At 36.5% G+C, this 19,611-nt stretch overlaps 1 protein-coding gene across 1 annotated transcript; it reads right to left on the minus strand.

The window, feature by feature from the left end:
- Nucleotides 1–241: 241 nt before the first annotated feature.
- On the minus strand, nt 242–19,268 carry LOC106708615 (5'-3' exoribonuclease 2 homolog). The gene is made up of 17 exons (XM_045682038.1): nt 19,078–19,268; nt 18,767–19,006; nt 18,199–18,428; nt 18,009–18,115; nt 17,589–17,747; nt 17,071–17,198; nt 16,158–16,337; nt 15,139–15,333; nt 14,543–14,629; nt 13,814–13,998; nt 12,978–13,146; nt 12,750–12,839; nt 12,330–12,486; nt 11,583–11,787; nt 11,131–11,327; nt 10,876–11,031; nt 242–649 (listed from the first exon to the last, which is right to left on the minus strand). Exons 1-17 carry the CDS (start codon nt 19,150–19,152, stop codon nt 324–326), a joined length of 2,886 nt encoding a protein of 961 aa, XP_045537994.1. The 5' UTR covers nt 19,153–19,268; the 3' UTR covers nt 242–323.
- Nucleotides 19,269–19,611: the final 343 nt, after the last annotated feature.

A 19,611-nucleotide genomic window follows, 5' to 3' on the forward strand; every position in this document is an offset into this window, starting at 1 on the left:
AAACATACTATTAAAATCTACACATTTATACACAAACTGTATGTTTATTTGTTAATTTCCAATTTGCGGTTCAAAGCAAGCGAACGCTTTTGTTAAAAAAAATAAATCCCATTTCCACTGCGACTGCTTTAAGCGTCAGACGCGCGGCTTGCAACCAATTGGAAACAAGTAGTAAATGTTGAAAAAATATTTTACGTATAAAAAGTCAACTTCTTATATAATTTAGATACCACAATGGTATTTAAAAAATCATATAAGTTTTAAAAATGATTTGTCTCTGTATTTATTATTTACAATAAGTTCATAAGTTGCAAGGAGTTTCTTCAGCGCCATGTTGAGCCCTGTCCTTGTCTGTTGTTGTGACCAGTTGGCCTGCGCTCCGATTGCGGTCCCCTGGCGTACTTCTGCCCACCCTGTCCATGACTATAACCCCTGCCATTCGACTGGTAACTATTATAACCTTGCGAGCTATATCCCTGGTTGCTAGAGTAACCCTGACTGCTGCCCTGGTAACTGTTACCATGGTAACTGTTACCCTGGTAGTTCTGTTGCCTGTAACCCTGTCCGTGTTGATAGCCACGGTTTTGTTGACCTTGGTTGTAGTTTGGTGTGTACCCACTTCGCTGTGGACCGAATGAATGAGACCGTTCTGAAATAATTTAACATACAACAATTTAACAGACAATCTAATATATAAAATTCTCGTGTCACAGTTTTCGTCACCGTACTCCTCTGAAACGGCTTGACCGATTCTCATGAAATTTTGTGAGCATATTCAGTAGGTCTGAGAATCGGCCAACATTTATTTTTCATAACCCCCCCCCGATTTTTTAATTGCGCGCGGACGGAGTCGCGGGCGACAGCTAGTTTTTCTATAATTACGTGAACGATGTGCTCTCATGTCCGCAATCAGCGTGGATTTTTGCAAACAAAATTGTGAAAAGCCACATGCGAGCACACAAACGTTAAAACCGGAGTTGAAGACAGTCACTGTGGCCGATATCGGCCGGGATTACATCATCATTTTCCTAGACAAATTGTAATAAGGCGGTATAAATTGCTTACGGCATTCATTTTATAATTTCTCTAGGCAAAATAGAAACGAACTGGATAAACGGTCGGTGATATTTATAACAGTATTAGCTTTTACCCGCGACTCCGTCCGCGCGGAATAAAAAATAGAAAACGGGGTAAAAATTATCCTATGTCCGTTTCCTGGTTCTAAGCTACCTGACAACCAATTTTCAGTCAAATCGATTCAGCCGTTCTTGGGTTATAAATAGTGTAACTAACACGACTTTCTTTTATATATATAGATGAGGTTAATAACAGTCAACTATTCCGACGTTAAAATGATATTAGTTTTTTAACACGTTCTAAACACAAGTTGTGTGACTTTACACCAGTATAAAGAGTGAATAGCAAAGTTACAACCAACCTAAATCCCACATTGTATAGAGTTGTATGGAGATGAATGAAGTCGGGGGGCGGTTTCTCTCCTATTGCTATCTTCAGTGTAACATTTTACGCGTTTCCTATATTACGACAATTACAGAATAGGTCGGTGGTACACTGAGAGATAAAAATAATCTACGTTTATTAATATATACTAAAATAAAATTATAATTTAGCTAACATTGGATGGATAAACAATGGAATTCCTAGTGGAATTCCTAGTAGAATTACTTTATATAATTTTTTACTTATTTACTTTTGAAATATTACTCAATCTTTTTTAAAATAATTCATCTTTTCTTAGTTCTATAAAGAAATACGATAACGTTCTCTAAATGCTTACTAAATACCATACCAAATAATGCCTAAGAAATTGGTGAAAGATTAAATATGAATTCAGTGTGTTGTAAGCCTAATGACTAGCACTGTAAGTGGCGCACGAGTATTTAATCGTGCGCTCAGTGACGCTCAGTGACGCTCAGTGACGCTCAGTGACGCTCTGTGACGCTCGACCAAATATGTTGAAAACTTGGAAGTGGCACCTTCCGTGATTGTCAATTGTTCTAGAAAAAGTCGCGACGAATGTAAAGTAAGTAAGTAAGTAAGAAATCTCTTGGAATAGAGTAAAAAAAAATTATAAACATCACTATGTTAAACGTAAAAAAATCCAAATTGAAGCCGAATATTGGGAAAATATCAAATAATAAAGTAGTTCCTATAGCTTACAATATTACAAAACCTTAAATCTATATATATAAAAGAAAGTCGTGTTAGTTAAACTATTTATAACTCAAGAACGGCTGAATCGATTTGACTGAAAATTGGTGGGCAGGTAGCTTAGAACCAGGAAACGGACATAGGATAGTTTTTATCCCGTGATGGGGAGGTAGCTTAGAACTAGGAGACGGACATAGGAACTTTTTTATCTTGTGTGCATTTTTTTTATTCCGCGCGGACCGAGTCGCGGGTAAAATCTAGTATACTTAATAAAATAATAATCTAAGATTTATTAATTTTCACCAAAAATCTAGAGGTCCAATCTACAATTCAAAATCAGTCGTATCAATATATCAAAGGGCTTAGTATTAAGTTTGAATGCATCGGTCGAGTGAGGTTGGTACACATCAAAGTTGCCCACGTAAAGGGATAGAAGGAGGCAAGCGACAGTAGGCAGGAGACATCTGCCCTCAGCGCTACGGCAAATAAAGATTTTCACTCCGCCCTCTTGACGTGGCTTAGCAAGGGAGGGATTGTTCGTACACAGGTTAACGCGGGTAATACGCAACTTATATTAACATAGCATTTAAAGTGACCGAGAAATTTAACTTAAAGACAAGTCAAACTTGAATGGTCCTAATAAAAATGTTTTAGTGGACTAATTCAAAAGACATAATAATTTGCATTAAAAACGAAATCTTCGAAAAAAAAACGTTATATTAATTAAACAGTTTTTTATAGTCATCAATTTTACCATAATTCATAATACGAACAGAAATAATGCACGAACATCAACAAATAAAATTGATCACTTTCCTCATTTTTAAATCAAATTAAAAATGACGCCATAAGTGTGACATAGAACACAGTAGGTCACAGTACTGAAACTACTTTTGGTTTACAAGAGGTCTATTAGTAGCAATGTAACTGAAGTCTGTAATTGCGAGGAGTCCGGCATTAGCGTCCATTGTGTGCGGCACCCGACCTCACAAATCACTACTCAACGCGGCATTTGGAAATCACCTCGTAACATTTCATTTTGTACCCCAGTTATATTGACTATATTATTGTCATTTAAATATATAAATCTTAATCTATACATATATAACTCAAGATCGGTCGCTGATTTAGCTGAAAATTGATGGGGAGGTAGCTTAGAACTAGGAGACGGACATAGGAACTTTTTTATCTTGTGTGCTTTTTTTTTATTCCGCGCGGACGGAGTCGCGGGTAAAAGCTAGTAATACTATAAACACAAATGTTTAGATGGATAGATGGTTGGATCGATGTTTGTTTGAAGGTATCTCCGAAACGGATCAACGGATTATGATGAAATTTGACACAAAATGTAGAACATAGTCTGGAAGAACACATAGGCTATTACGTTTGTTTTTAATTCCGCGCGGACGGAGTCGCATGCGACAGCTAATAGATGTATAAATATTTAATTTTAAAGTGTTAAAAATATAAATGATGTAGGAGGTTTAAATTTAATGAAAATTTATTTTGTACCCGAAAAGAAATATTGTAGTATTGATTTTTTTATTGTCTGTCTCTGTAATCTATTAGGAAACTTAACACCAAACACATCAAAACGTATGAACATGGTAAAACGAACCAACGCTATACTTGAAAAACTCGCCTTACAATCAATAGAATCCTTTGAGCTGTAACTTGCCACATCATTGAGCAGAATTCACAGATATGACATCAAAAAGCGGGACCTGATTAAAACTACATACAAAACATTCACACAACTCATAGATCTTTCCACAATCAGAATTCTAATTTAGCACGACTTTAACCCTCCAAAGCTGAACCCTTTACACCTATGTGAAAGTTAAAAGAAAAAAAAACGTAAGCTGCCGCGAAAACCAGACATAATAGGCAGCTAATGGACGCCGGCGCGACACATTCAGCGCTTCAAAAGCGCGCCAAAATAAGAGCAATGGCGACGCGCGCCAAAATTCTACAAGAACCGAGCCATTGCCAGACGCCTAAATTATAATTACTATAAAAAATGTGGATTTCTTTTAAATAGTAGAGTTTATGTCTGCTTTACCTACTACATTTCAAAGCTTTGATAAAATTCATCATAGGGATAGCACAGAGGAGAATATTTTACAATAGATAAATATATTTTTACTTTAAATTATTATTACATATTAAGCAAACTAATACTTATATCTTACTAATATTATAAATGCGAAATTTTACATGGATGGTTGGATTTTTGTTAAAAAGTATCACCAGAAGGGCTGTATGGATTTCATTGAAATTTGGCACACATGTAGAACATAGACTGGATGAACGCATAGGCTACTTATTAAGTATTTTTCCGGACGAAGTCGCGGGCGACAGAAGCATAAGATACGGTTATAAAATTATTCTAGAAACATAAAATTTAAATCTATGCATCAAGAACAAAACATTTTAATTGTAGATAATTACGAGTGGCTGACGTATTTTAGGCTAAAAGGAAGAAATAATGGTGTCGACAGAGTTGAGTGGAGTGGTGCACGGAGACAGCGACGCGGGTTGCGGGTTCGAGCCCGGCGGGATAATGAGAGGCGGTGCCGCGCGTGCTCAAGGGCCCGGCCTTCGCCACGGGCTAGGGCTCCGCAAGTCTTGTAGACGTACAGGAACGACGTACAACGCAAATGTTAATCGCCAATTTATTTCGTAAAAAATAAATAGGATAGATTAATGATATTTTAGGTTTTTCAGATAATTTTAAAATCTAGGAAAGTATTATTTTATAAAAATAGACCAAAATAAGAGATGAACTATTAACCTCTTACTTCATTATATCTTCTAGAAGCAAAGCACACTGAAAGATTGTATGGATGCTGACCTATCACAATTTAATGGATAAGAAAAATGGCATATTAAAAATATGCAAGGAACCCATACAATAAAGAAGACGTCTATTTTACGGTTTGTTTAACATAGCTTGCACTAGAGGCTCACGTAACAAGAACCGTAACACGCAGGGACGAAAAACAAGTTGACATTTTATTCTAGAAAGGAGACGTCTGTAATATTTGCGTTGTTACTACAAATATTTAAGAAAAAAATAATCAAATGCTCGTATCGTATAACATTCATATGAAAATCTCCAATATAAATTAATATTACTAACTGTGGGTTTTTGAGACCAAAATCTCCATTTAAAACATATTGTTAGCTATGTATTATCGAAGACAATGAGATGGTTGACGATATCTATATATATAAAAGAAAGTCGTGTTAGTTACACTATTTATAACTCAAGAATGGCTGAATCGATTTGACTGAAAATTGGTGGGCAGGTAGCTTAGAATCAGGAAACGGACATAGGATAATTTTTACCCCGTTTTCTATTTCTTACGCGCGGACGGAGTCGCGGGTAAAAGCTAGTGTTTTATAACGAGGTTTTGGTCTCGGAAACTGAAGGTACATTGTGGTACCAAGTTGTCTTAAATCTTAAATGTCTAAAGTTGAAAATTCAGTACCGTTTGTCAATCGATCTCACGTCTAGCCCTCTATCGACTTTCCTAAGTCGAGATATACAAAGTAGGGTAAAGGAAGTCAATATAAAAATCAAATGCACGTATTCAAACCTGAAGCTTAGGGGGCGGGCAAATAATTAGGCCACGTGCCGCTCCGACGACGGGAAAGAAGATAATTTGCTATCACAAAACAATATTCAACCTTAAATCTATATACATAAAGTACATAATATATATAAAATAATTTATTTTAGAATTGATTGCTTCAATAAAAAGAGATTAATTGGACGTCAAGTCAAGTGGATTTTAATATTTGAACATACAATCAGAACTGTATATGCCAAATGTGAAAACGCTAGGGTGATGTTGAAAAAACAATATTATTAGAAATCTTGTGTAAACTTAACCGGAAGTTGAACCAAATCTTACTAAAATTATAAATGCGAATTTTTTGATGGATGGATGTTTGTTTGAAGGTATCTCAGGAACGGCTTAAAAATCTAAATGAAATTTGACACAGATGTAGAACATAGTTTGGAAGAACACATAGGCTACTTATTAAGTTTTTTTAATTTCGCGCGGTCAGAATTGCGGGCGATAACTAGTATAATAATATATAAGGTGTAATGTAAACCAAAAATAATAATGAAATAAATTCTGCACGTTCTAAAAGGGACTATAAAGCGGATGTAGAAATAAGTTCTGCTGATTTCTACAGGCACTTATCTAAGTATTTTATCTTTTTCTGGTATTAAGATTTTTTATTACATAATACGGGAGCAATCTATATCGGATTATAGGAGATAAAAAGCTAAGTAAAACAGGCATTAGAACACCTTCACGCCCACCTGGCAGTGGGGTGCAAAAAAACGGGTACAGTATCACCCCTCGATGGATAATAGGAACCACTTCAGTCGATCGATCCGTTATTTAGTCAACTGTCAACTACGAAACGCATTAGGGTGACTGGGTTCTGTATACATATTTTTTATTTTCAAATAAAATAAGGGATAACTTTACTAGATTGAAAATTATTTCGCAAATAGAAGAGGAATTAATACCAGAAAATTAAGAAAGAATAGAATACAAAGAGCGATAACAATATTTAAAACTATCAGACTTCGTCAGCGCGGAAAGATCTTACTAATATTATAAATGCGAATGTTTAGATGGATGGATGGATGTTTGTTTGAAGATGATATCGAAACGGCTCGATAAATTTGGCACAGATGTAAAACATAGTCTGTAAGAACATATAGGCTAATTATTTCGTTTTTTTAATAATATTTGTGCGTACATAAGCTACTTTCACGTCATAAACGTGCCTAGCCGTTTCACGACAAGTATTCCAAAAAAAAAATTTTTTTGTTATAAACGACGCAAATTCACTATTCGTACGAAACATGTTTTTTTTCGAACTTACAGAGATTTCAATTTTATTAATTGTATAGATAGATAATAAATATTAAATATCAGTACAGAAAAATAGGAATTTGCTTTCATCTATTAGATGTTTTTAAACGGATAAATGAAAAATCTTCGAGATACACACTCTTCTTGAATATTGTACAACAGAAAAAAATTAAAGGCCTTCCATAATTTGACGGAACCATAAAAACTCATTCTAATAGCAACCCTAGATAATTATTATTTTGGTAGTTGGCGACACTGCACCGGACAATGGCGTCCCTACGCGTTTCCTGTTTGCTTTCGCGCGCTATTACACGTCAATGCCTAACGGATAGGTTAATTTGAATTTCTTTTTTTTAACAATGGAATCATTTCAGTTTACTTCGGCGGCAAGTTTGTTTTCTGAAAGATCGTGGATTAGATGGACAGATAATTACTGTCCCCGTTTTGTTGACATAAACAGCCTGCTATTAGATGAAGAACCTATTTAGGAATTGTTACATAATTGGTTGTTATAATAGAAGTAAAGAATAACGTAACATTTACGTAACATGTGCGTATTTGAACATGTCAATACAAAGCGAAAACATGTCAACTATACAAATAGAATGTTGTAGCGTATAAATTCTGAAATCGAATTAATTTATACAAATTAACCTGTGATATATTAACGTATTCAGCGTATGGATTATAATACGACTAGCTATCGCCCGCGACTCCGTCCGCGCGAAATTAAAAAAACTTAATTAGGAGCCTATGTGTTTTTCCAGATCTTCAACATCTATGCCAAAATTCATTTCAAATTGAGCCGTTCTGAAGATTCCTTTTAACAAACATACATCCATCCATCCAATTATTCGCATTTGTAATATTAGTAAGATATATGTTGTAGCTGTTAAAGGCAGCAAAAGCTCGTTAAGTACCCAAATCTTAGTTGTATTAACTATTTTTCAGAAAAACGTTTATGAATTCTAGACGATTCGTGTAGCTTTCTTAAATTCAATAACCCTAACATAAAAACGCAAAAAAAAATGCAACACGGTAGCAATTTTCCGCATGCAAATGATATCAATAGACGAGTGACAAGCAATTTAGCGCCGGCGAAATGAAACTGTACGTGTTCCTGAAAAACCTTGCATCCTCTATACTCCAGCATAAACCCCCCCACGAACCCCCCGTGTTCGTCCACGCGCTTGCATTTAATTACTCCGACAATAAAATGGGAACAATGCGGGCCAACAGTTCGTCAGCGCTGCTACCAACTACACGAAACAAAAGAACGGATCCGTCCGACAAGTGACGCTCTCCACCCTATACTATGACAATTTTGCTGCGTGACGTATTTTATAATTTTGCAACATACATTGCGCTGTTTGTATCCAAATATACTTTACTCTTACTAATATTATAAATGCCAATGCCAAATGCCAATGATTGGATGGGTGGATGGATTTTTGAAGATATGTCAAGAACGGATTCGTGGATCTCGATGAAATTTGGCATAAAGGTAGAGCTTAGTCTGGAAGAACATATATGCTACTTTTTTCTTTTTTTAACTCAGCGCGGACGGAGTTGCGGGCGACAGCTAGTATGATAGAAATTAATAGGCAAACAATTTGACAAACACACAATTTACTATTAACAAAAGTATGAGATGCTAATTTATAGCAATGCCTTATTCTTTGCAAAGAGACCAACTTCGCCTTTTCTTACAGAATAGCATATTAAAAAGTAATTGTAGTGTAACTAGCGGATCTTTTTTCATAGTTTTAAAAATTGCTTTCTATTAGTTATTGTTTTCGTATTGTCGTTTCAATGCTTATGAAAACTTCACAGCAATGAAAACCCTCTGTTCTTTTTTTTACATACGTAGCAAGCAATGTACAGCTCGTATTACGATAGTGTCGCTTCAACAAGCTTCTCGCAGCACACAATAGGTGCTCGCTAATTAGCAAGCCGGTACGTCTGAGTTGCGATCGCCGACGTACGACTCTTTGTCACTTGACAACTTTTTAACTATTAAATACTATTTATGTGACATTTTTAAAATGAATGACATACTACGAATAGGATAAATTTAATGGGATTCATCATTTTTAGAGTTCCGTACCTCGAAAGGAAAAAACGGAACCCTTCTATCTGTCTGTCAAGACCCTTTTTCTTAGGAACGCGTTGAGGTATCAAGTTGAAATTCATTCAGAATCTTGAAATTTCTTATAAAGCAACTTCTTATAGCACAGATAAAGGAAAAATTGTGAAAACCGTAAATTTTACTTATATACCTTCAGCTTGTACGGAACCTTCGATGCGCGAGTCCAATTCGCACCTAGCCGATTATTATTTTTTTTATATAGAAAAGTGAAGGCTGTAAAATGAATTTATTCCAAAATGACACTACCTCTAATCATTAGAAACATAGGAGAGAAGAACACCGATCATTCTTAAGTCACTGTTTATGAATAAAAAGAAAAGATTTTTTTAACTCTATTATCACTAAGCGGCTCCATCCGCGCGGGATTAAAAAAATTAGTAGCCTACATGTTCTTCCAGACCAGGGATACCCAAACTATTTTGCACAAGTGACCCCCTTTTCCAAAATCAACCGTTACCACAGACCCCCCCATGGTCAAATTATCTACTTTTAAGATCAATTATTGTTATTATTTTTCATTCTGACTTAGGTCAATAGAAGAAGACAGAGTGAGAATTAGCAATGCTTTAAGTTCGATATCGACCTCAGGGGGTAACCGTAATCTAAGATTAATTTTAATAATAATAAAAATAACCTATAAAGTGTAGGGTAGTCAATAATTCATAACTTCAAATTGCAGTAAAAACAAACATTGATAGTTGGTGCGGCGCGGCGCTCGCACGTACACGCACGTGCCGCAATTACCCGCCGCCATTGTGCGACACTCGACACTCATTTTTAATAAAACCATTCTGTTCTCGTTTGACGGCTATTAGTTTGATTTAAAATTAATCGCCGGTTCTTGTTTAATTTATTTATTATTAAATATGTTATTACTTGTCGCCCGTGACTCCGTCCGCGTGGAATTAAAAAGAAACTTAATTAAAATTTATGCCAAATTTCATTAAGATCCGTTGAGCCGTTTCGGAGATAACTTCAAATAAACATCCATCCAAACATTCACATTTATAATATTAGTAAAATAATGTTTTGATAAGACCTCCATATATAATATACTAACTTTTACCCGTCCGCGCGGAATAAAAAAATGCACACAAGATAAAAAGTTCCTATGTCCGTCTCCTAGTTCTAAGCTACCTCCCCATCAATTTTCAGCTAAATCAGTTCGACCGATCTTGAGTTATAAATAGTGTAACTAACACGACTTTCTTTTATATATATAAGATTAGACCAGATACTATTTTTTTTCATACGCTCCTTTAATAATTCTACTGTTTTTTTTTACTTTTGCAACATTTTTCTTTGAACATGAATTGTACCATAAACCATAGAGGATCTATCTTGATCTCTTTAAACCGTTCAAATTAGTCATCATCAGTTCACTACACGCCCTTATTGAGGGGTTCGGAGCCTACCCTAAGTTAGGGGTGACTAGGCCATAGTCAACCACAGCTAAGTGCAGGTTGACTTCACACAAATCTTTGAATTTCTTCTCAGACATGTGCAGCATCACGATGTTTTCCTTCACCGTAAGAAAATCGGATAAATGTACATATGTAAATCGAAAAACACATTGGTACATTTCGGGATTCGAACCCAGAACCTGCAGATTGCAAGTCAAGTATCAAATTTTATATAGATTTAACTTACGATGTTGTCCATATCCTTGACCATGTTGACCATGCTGGTTGTGCTGATGCTGTGGAGGAGGTACTGAGGCGTAATTTCGATCCCGGGGCAAATTATGTCCCAGCATACGATGACCTGCCATCTCGAGGCTTGCTACTGTATGAGATCTCACCATACCTGTCAATTACAACCAAAATACTATACCTGGTACAACTAGAAACAGGGTAGGCAGAGACGACCTTTGAATCTTCAATTTGGTCCTTAACCTTTCCTTACCAATTTGAGGTCTCCAATTCCTGTTCTGCTGATCGCTGAGATCTCCAGGTTTGAGAACTCTGGGAGGTTCCGTGGCACCTTTCAGTCGGCGTGCAGGGAAGATGAACTCATCAGGGTATTGAGGATCCTCGAACCTCACGCAAACCACTCGATTACCCAAAACAGGTGATAAACCAACCACTGGTGACGGTAGCTGACTGCGACAAAGTTACAGATTAATGTTAACTAGAGCTAGTAAATAAAGTTTACTTATATAAATGCAAATGTTTGGATGGATGGATGGATGGATTTTTGTTACAAAGTATATATATATATATATATATATATATATATATCTAGAACACATAGGCTAGTTAATAAGTTTTTTTTTTCTAATTCCGTTCGGACAAAGTCGAAGGCGATAGCTAGTCATTTAATTGAATAATGATAAAAGTGATTTATTTGATAATTACCCGCCGACGGTGACATTGTCACTGCTGAGTAAGACGTCACCGCGGACCCCCTGACTGCGGTAAGGGTGACGGGTGTCATCCTGTGCACGGGGGGTCACGGGGGGTCGCTGCCGACCCCCCGCCTCGTACAACGCCACCAGCGCGCCGTAACTCGGATGTGAGGGTGACACATATAGTCGGTCGTGACCTCGTATGTTGCGCTGAACTGGACAACAAATGACACACATGACCCACATGACACCACAGATGACGTCACAGAAGCTTAAAAGCTCAGTAAAGTATAGTTTTATATCTTTTGGGACATTTCAATAAGAGACAAGTTATCATAAATTTAGGTGAAACGTTGGCTTTTTGAAGTTCTTATTGTGGGTTTCTGAGATCAAAAATCTCTATACAAAACATATTTAACAAAAGAGATTTTATGTCTTAAACCAGTGTTTCCCAAAGTGGGCGATAACACCCCCTTGGGGGCGTTTGAAACCTAGGAGGAGGCAATAAGGTGCCCAATAAATGGGAGGCATTGAAATTAATTAAAGTAATGAAATTGTGGTTTTTAAGTTTTAGGGCTGAATAAAAATTAGGGGCGCTCTGAAATATAATTGATTTTCAAAGGGGGCGGTGAAAGAAAATAAGTTTGACAATCACTGTCTTAAACGAAGATTTTGGTCTCAAAAACCCACAGTAAACTATACAAATTTCAGATAACATTACATGTATGACATATGATTGTATGTATGGATGTCTTACTTTCAGCCTGCGAGAGGTCCTTGTAATATGGCTCGAGGGCCTTGAACAGTCGGTTCTCATCCACAAATGGCAGCAATGCAACACCTTGCCACGCAAACTTCTTGCCGTTCAAATCTATCTTGAAGTCCGTAGGATAGAAGTCTATTATAGGCGAAAACTGAAACAAATTACCATATTAATAAAGAATTCCATAAAGATTTTTTTTCTGACATATTTATGGTATATTTAACAAATTAAAAAGTTAAGTTCTAGTTTACACTAGAAAATATTCGTTGAGTCTAGTCTTTTCCTCATAGAAAAGATCAAAATAAGGCAATATTGTGTCAGAGGTCAAATCAAGGTCATAATTTTTATAAGCAGTTTTAACAATTTTCTAGGCAAATTACAAACAGTCGGCTTTCACTGGTGAACTATACTTACAGGATCACTCATAAGCTTGGCCCAGGGCTGCGGCACGTGGGAGGAGCTGGCAGCGGGGAACACACCCATCAGCTGCTCCAGAGGACGGAACTAAACACCACATAAAACTCATACTTAGTTCTTTATAAGTATTACAGAAGTCCTTAAGCATAGATTTATTATAATAAATCTACTCTAAGAGGCCATTTAATCAGTAATTAAACATCTCTGAGTGCGACAGCTACTCACCGGTTGCGTGCCCTTCTCAAACTTAGTAGAGAGTCCGCAAATGTTGACAAAGTCAGAGGCGAAGGGTGCATAATGGTAGGGGAAGTACCATTTCCAGCTGGCACACCCCTGGTAGTAGTAGCGCAGCACCCAGCACAACCCTCGTACGTACTGCAGCGCCACACGGTATCTATACAATGTATTAATGTTTTCACATAGGTCTAGAGCGTCGGTGGCTCAGGGGTTAAGTACTTGACTTGCAATCTGCAGGTACTGGGTTCGAATCCCGCCATGTACCAATGTGTTTTTCGATTTACATATGCACATTTGCTGTCATGCGACCTGCACATATCTGAGAAGAAATTCAATGATATGTGTGAAGTCGACCCGCACTTGGCTGTGGTTGACTATGACCTAGTCACTTATAACTTAGGGTAGGCTCCAAACCCCTCGGTAGGGACGTATAATGTGGTGTTGATGATTCACATATCTTGGCTGCTCTTAATTCCACACGATTCGATGAGCAGAACACTATTTTAGATGTAGCGGAATGTGGGGGAAGAGTACTGCGCAGATGACCTTAAACTTGATATATTTTTTATATCATAAGGTGGGAAACGAACGAACGGTTTCCTGAATTCGCCGATAGAGCGAAGCGATGCCTTCTAATCGACGGAGGAGAGGAAGAACAAAAAAAGAATATGTCACCTTCCTATGCATCCCCACCTCCGCTAAATCCACGTCTCCTTTCCATACTATCTTTATTAGAAAATGGTGAGAAGAGAAATAAGTCTAAAATTACGCCTGCAATAAGTAATACTATGTTAGCGTACAACTCAAATGTTCTGATGACTGACCTGAACTCCATGTTATCACTGGATACTTCAAATTTGCTCTCATAGTAGCGCTCCTTGAAACCATCCTCCCACAGCCGCACCTCGTCGTGCTTGTCCTCATCCTCCTCCACCTCCGCCTCCACACCTCCCTCCACCTCCGCCTCCGCCGCTGTACGCTTGCGCCCGCGACGCTCTGACCCCTCTTGCTAATAAAAAATCGTACTAATATTATAAATGCGAATGTTTAAATCAGGGATTCCCAAAGAGGTCGATATCGAACTTAAAGCATTGCTAATTCTCACTCTGTCTTCTATTGACCTAGTCAGAACGTTAAATAATAATAATAATAATAATTGATCTTAAAAGTAGGTAATTTGGCCATGGGGGGTCTGTGGTAACGGTTCATTTTGGAAAAGGGGGTCACTTGTCCCAAATAGTTTGGGGATCCCTGGTTTAGATGGATGGATGTCTATTTAAACACAACAGATCTTGATGAAAATTGGTATAGATGTAGAGCATAGCCTGGAAGAAGACATAGGCTACTAATAAAGTTTTTTTTAATTACACGCAGACGGTGTCGCTGGCGACAGCTAATAACACATTAAATACCACAAACTGTAACAAGTACACTAACACGAAAATATCATAGTGACATGGAAAGTATTAAATAATTTGAATTGAACCTACAAAAAAAGAGTTCAGATTTCAAGTTTTTTAACTAATTATTAGATGCTGTAATAAATAGTTTACCTCAGCAGAGGCGTTCATGCCAGCGATACGGATATTAGCAGCCTCCTGCCTCGCATTCTGAACCGGCTTTGCAGCAGCGCTAAGAGACTGAAAACACACTCCTTGTAGAACTACATTACTTCACAAATCACATGTAACATGATTAATTCAAGATGGATTAATATTATACTTTGAGAACATTAAAATTTATACCTGCAATACAGTCGGTTTCTAAGACCAAAATCTGCATTTAAAACATTGTTATCTCTGATGACGATATGTTTTATATAGAAATTTTAATCTCAGAAACCCACAATTAATTAAGGAACAAAAGTCATCTATATATATAAAAGAAAGTGGTGTTAGTTACACTATTTATAACTCAAGATCGGTCGAACTGATTTAGCTGAAAATTGATGGGCAGGTAGCTTAGAACCAGGAAACGGACATAGGATAATTTTTACCCCGTTTTCTATTTTTTTATTCCGCGCGGACGGAGTCGCGGGTAAAATCTAGTATATTATGAAATCAAGTCCAATATATCAGAAGGTAGAATAGAACCATAGATTTGCATCTGTGTATTAAAATCCGGTGGTGAGTGTATGAAACAGTCTCACCATGGGCGCAAACTGAGTCTTCTCGAGCAGCTTAAAGTTGACCTGCTGCTGCTTCTTACGAGCCTTGTCTCGCGCGCGGAACACCAGCTCGTTGTGGTGACGCCGTTTGAAGATCTCGTCCTCCACGCGGCCCAGCTCATCCATTATCACCTGCACTCGCTCCAGGTTCACGTCCCCGCTGTCTGTCACCCAACCCTGAAGGAATAGTCATAGCTTTAACAAAGGTCCTTAAACATAAGGTACGATTTCTTTCTTCTTTACTAGGCCTCAATCAAACTTGTTGGCTCATTGCGGGTTGGTTGACTTGAAAGAAAGAAAGAAATACATTTATTCAAAAGAAAAGGTTCATTCGACATGTGCTGCGGCGGGTACCGCAGCGCCGATTTTCAATGAACCCTAAAATATGAAAACAGTAAATAACATAAAAGAAAAACTATAAATAAATATTTAGAATAAATGCTCAGTCAACCGTGAGACTTAAACTTATATGACAAAAATTACAACTAACAAATGTAACGTACAGACCTAGAAGAGAACAAAAAAAAATCAACAATTATGATCGTTATATAAAATAATAAAAAAATAGTAATAAAAGAAAAAAAACAACACAAATCAAACAAAGGTATAAAAACTACTAATATACAAGCAACTCCGAGATGGCAATTTGACACAGCAATATCTAGGTTTTTTGATTATCAATTAGAAAGTTTTTATATCTTTTTTTTAAAGATAAATTTAGATTTAAAACACCTCAGAGGAGGTGGTATGTTGTTCCAACATTTTGCAGCGTTGTAACAAAAACTGCCTCGGAATGCTGCCGAATGGTGCTTAGGACAGAGTAGACGTTTACAAATGGTTCTCTCATGCCGTTTGGAGAACTGAAGTTTATCGAACAAATATAGGGGTTTACGTGATCTAACTTCTGACTTCACACATATCTTTGAATTATTCTTCGCAGGTTAAATCACTATGTTTTTTTTTTTCACCATAACCATTACCACTGTTATGTTAACACTTACTTTAGTCTTATAGACGCACTTCTTGTACAAGTTGACCAATCTATCCACCGCACCCTCTCGTATCTCAAGACTGGGCAAATGTGGCAGAAAGTCGTTACCCACGAAGAAGCACATGAACACCCAATCGTCCAGAGCTCGCTCAAAGTCATACGGGAATGGTAAGTTTGGCATTTGGAGTTCCTGGAACAATATAACTGTCAATTTCCATGGACAATGTACCCGAATCTTAACATTATTTAAACATCTACATAATGAAAGGTATAAGTTTTTTTTTTAACTTATTGTACAAAAACAATATAGATTAGTCGGTAGCCACTCACAGGGTTTTCTTCTTTGTACAAGTGTAAAGCGAGTACTTAGTAATCATTTTCCACATCTTGGTAAAGATTTAAAGGAGAGACAAACTTATAATGGGTTCTGCCTTAGGCAATACAAAAGTTCTTAACCTTTACTAAACTAAAACTGTACCCTGTACTAAACTATCTGCTCCTTGTTAGAGTAATTATGGGGAGACTGAAAACCAGCACGGCCTTCAATGACAAGCTGGAGGCAGCATCAGCTGAGCCTCTTCCCATTAGCCAAGATTTTTTTTTTTCTCTTTAATTGATATCTTTATAAGTGTAATTTGTTTTATTTTTGGTTAATAAACTGTATTTTATTATTTTTAAGTTGAGTTGAGTTCAGTTGTCAAGTTTAGATGGATGGATGGATGTTTGTTGTTACATATGTATCCAGAACCACTAAACGAATTTTACTATAATTTAGCACAGATGTAGAACATAGTCTGGAACACATAAGCTACTAATTATGTTTTTTAAATTTCCGTGAGTACAGCTAATTACAGCCAATCCATTCCTTGTTTACACGCTCATTCTATATAAATAACGCATGTTTTTTATCTTAATTGTTTTACCTTTTCTAAATACTCTCGCAGCACACTCAACCTGACAAAGATGAAGTTATCCTGCGCACCAAATGCTGGATCTGAGCGTACTACTGACGCGTCCGGTGTAGTACCTGTACACTCTTTCATCTCGTGACCTGGAAATAGTGAAATAAAAGAATTTATTTATGTGAAGCTGTAATATACATTACAACCTTCAATGTATACCCTATTATAAGCTAAAAAATTGTAAACAAATTTAAAATTCCAGATAACATATCCCATTAGCCATTACGCTATTTCAAACTACCATTAGAAATGTAATTTTTTGGAAATTGCAAAATAGAAATTTTGGCCTAAAATAGGTATTACCAGTTTGCCCAGTCGACCGATTAACCTATTAGGAAACACCTCATAAAATGCACAGTGGATCCATAGTTCATAAAATTTATGCTTTATTTTCAAACAAGCTTCTAATAAACAATGAATTTAATGTTACGTAGCACTTAACCTAAATGCAATCACTTAATATTTCACTAATGACTTACCAAGCTGTCCACAGACGTCACATGGGCGAGGTTTGTTGGGTTTGAACTCTTCTCTTATGATTGTGAAGTTAGGCTCATGTGTTGCCAGACCCAACATTATTAAATCAGCATCGGCACCACATAATACATGTTGGGTGTTAGGATCATGGTCGGGCTGAGCTGTGTAGAAATATAAATATGTATCTAAGACTAACCAATGCCTATGACATATTGTAGAATTAAAAATATTTCATTAATTACTAATAATGTAAAAAGAAAATACCATTCTATCTTGTATAAACCACAAATTTTTCCAGAATAACAGATAGCGTAAACACAATTCCCGTCTTATATCTAATCTTTGTCAAATTTAATCTAAACCCATTTAGACATTTCAGAGAATGGTATGAAAATTAGTTAAAAAGGGGTCGTACAACTTACCCCTCTGCCGCCTAATATAATCCATAATCTTATGTTCTCCCTCTCCGGGGACATTGGCATCTGATAGGATCACCTTAATACTCTTCCATCCAGGGTCATTGTTTAATCTTGGGAAAAACAGTAAAATACATATTTAGAGTAGACATTCATACATTAGTTATCATCAAGAAATTATTAGCAAATGACTAACCTGTCATGTATGTAATAATGTAAGCACTTGCTCAGTCTGTCCATAAATGGTGTACCAGGAGTGATACAATTTGAATCAAAATGTGCCTCTTTAGGCTTCTCTGGAGGTAAGTACGCTCCTTTTGCCAGAAGCTCTGATCGGACTCGGGCAACCTCTTCTATTTTCTCCTGAATCTCCTTAGAAGCCCTAAAACGTCTTGATCTCTGCTGGTTCATCTTAGCTCTTGGGGCCTAAAAAGATTCATGTCTTTGTTTGTATTGTTTGAACCAGTGATATATTATAATCATTTTAAAGATACATAATTTATTTCTACTTTTCTCAACAAGTATAGTTATTCTTCCATCAAATTCTTTTCCAACCTATCTGTTTTTCAAGTTTTAATGAAGTTATAAATACATTTTTGTACTGTTGTACACAAATCTCTTATCATGTTACTATTAGTGTTGCAGGTGAAAGAATAAAAGTAATTACTTCTTCCTACAGTCATTTGGTTATTACTGCATCCTAGAGGAATAAAAAAAAAAGGATTTTATAACAGAAAAAAAATGTTGTACAGTAAGTCACTCACCACTCCATCAATTGCCATGTACAACAGTTTCCTGGGCCTCACAATACGAAATAAACGATCGATGCATTCAAAAATAGCCACCATCATCTCATCCTCATCTTTAGGCGCGGGTTTATCTTCCGGATGTGTACACGGGTGTATAATGCCATTCATATCTAAATACAAATTATCAAACTCTACTCCATTTGGGTTTGGCAGAGATGAATCTATGTGTATTAATTCACCGTCGACATCGGTTGGCTGTAACGAAATAGTCATAATATAATTTTTGTCTTAAATTTTGATCCACTTTTTAGGTTACGACGTATTACCCTTTCTTCAACGCATTCCACTATTACGCTTGAGTATTTTCGACTTAGCCAGCGAAAAAATGCTGGTACTCCCATTTTGATAAGTGTTTTCTACACTCTTAATTTAACTTAACTATTTTAATTTTTGTGGGAAGCTGTTTTGTCACGTATTCAACACAAACAAATCATTGAAGTTGAAAGTTGCCATTGCTTTCAAAGAGAAGCATTCTTTTATTTGTCTATTTTGTCAGTCAAAGAGTACATACGTGACTTCTTCAAATGGCGCGGATGTTTTCAACTGCATAACTACTTTAAAACAAACTTATCTGACCCAGTCTTGCCCACCTGAACTTTGAGACTTTAATAATATTGGTTATCTTGTCTTAAATTCTTGTATCACTCACTTGACCAATCTTCTTACTCATTATAAATGAGTAAGTATTGATGGATGGATGTTTGTTAGAAGGTATCTCCAGAACGGTCACGTGGATCTCGGTAAAATTTGGCATAGATTTAGAACCTAGTCCGTAAGAACACATAAGCTACTTATTTTCT

The sequence above is a fragment of the Papilio machaon genome, chromosome 17 (genome assembly GCF_912999745.1).
Source record: "Papilio machaon chromosome 17, ilPapMach1.1, whole genome shotgun sequence".
NCBI classification, from domain to species: Eukaryota; Metazoa; Arthropoda; class Insecta; order Lepidoptera; family Papilionidae; genus Papilio; species Papilio machaon.

What these genes read in the sequence shown, in the direction of transcription:
- LOC106708615 (XM_045682038.1), bottom strand. Translation starts at nt 19,152, where the DNA reads ATGGGAGTACCAGCATTTTTTCGCTGGCTAAGTCGAAAATACTCAAGC. An exon ending in TTATATTAGGCGGCAGAGGG is followed by an intron (nt 17,748 to 18,008) that starts GTAAGTTGTACG and finishes ATTTCTACACAG; the next exon opens with CTCAGCCCGACCATGATCCT. An exon ending in TGCGAGAGTATTTAGAAAAG is followed by an intron (nt 16,338 to 17,070) that starts GTAAAACAATTA and finishes ATATTGTTCCAG; the next exon opens with GAACTCCAAATGCCAAACTT.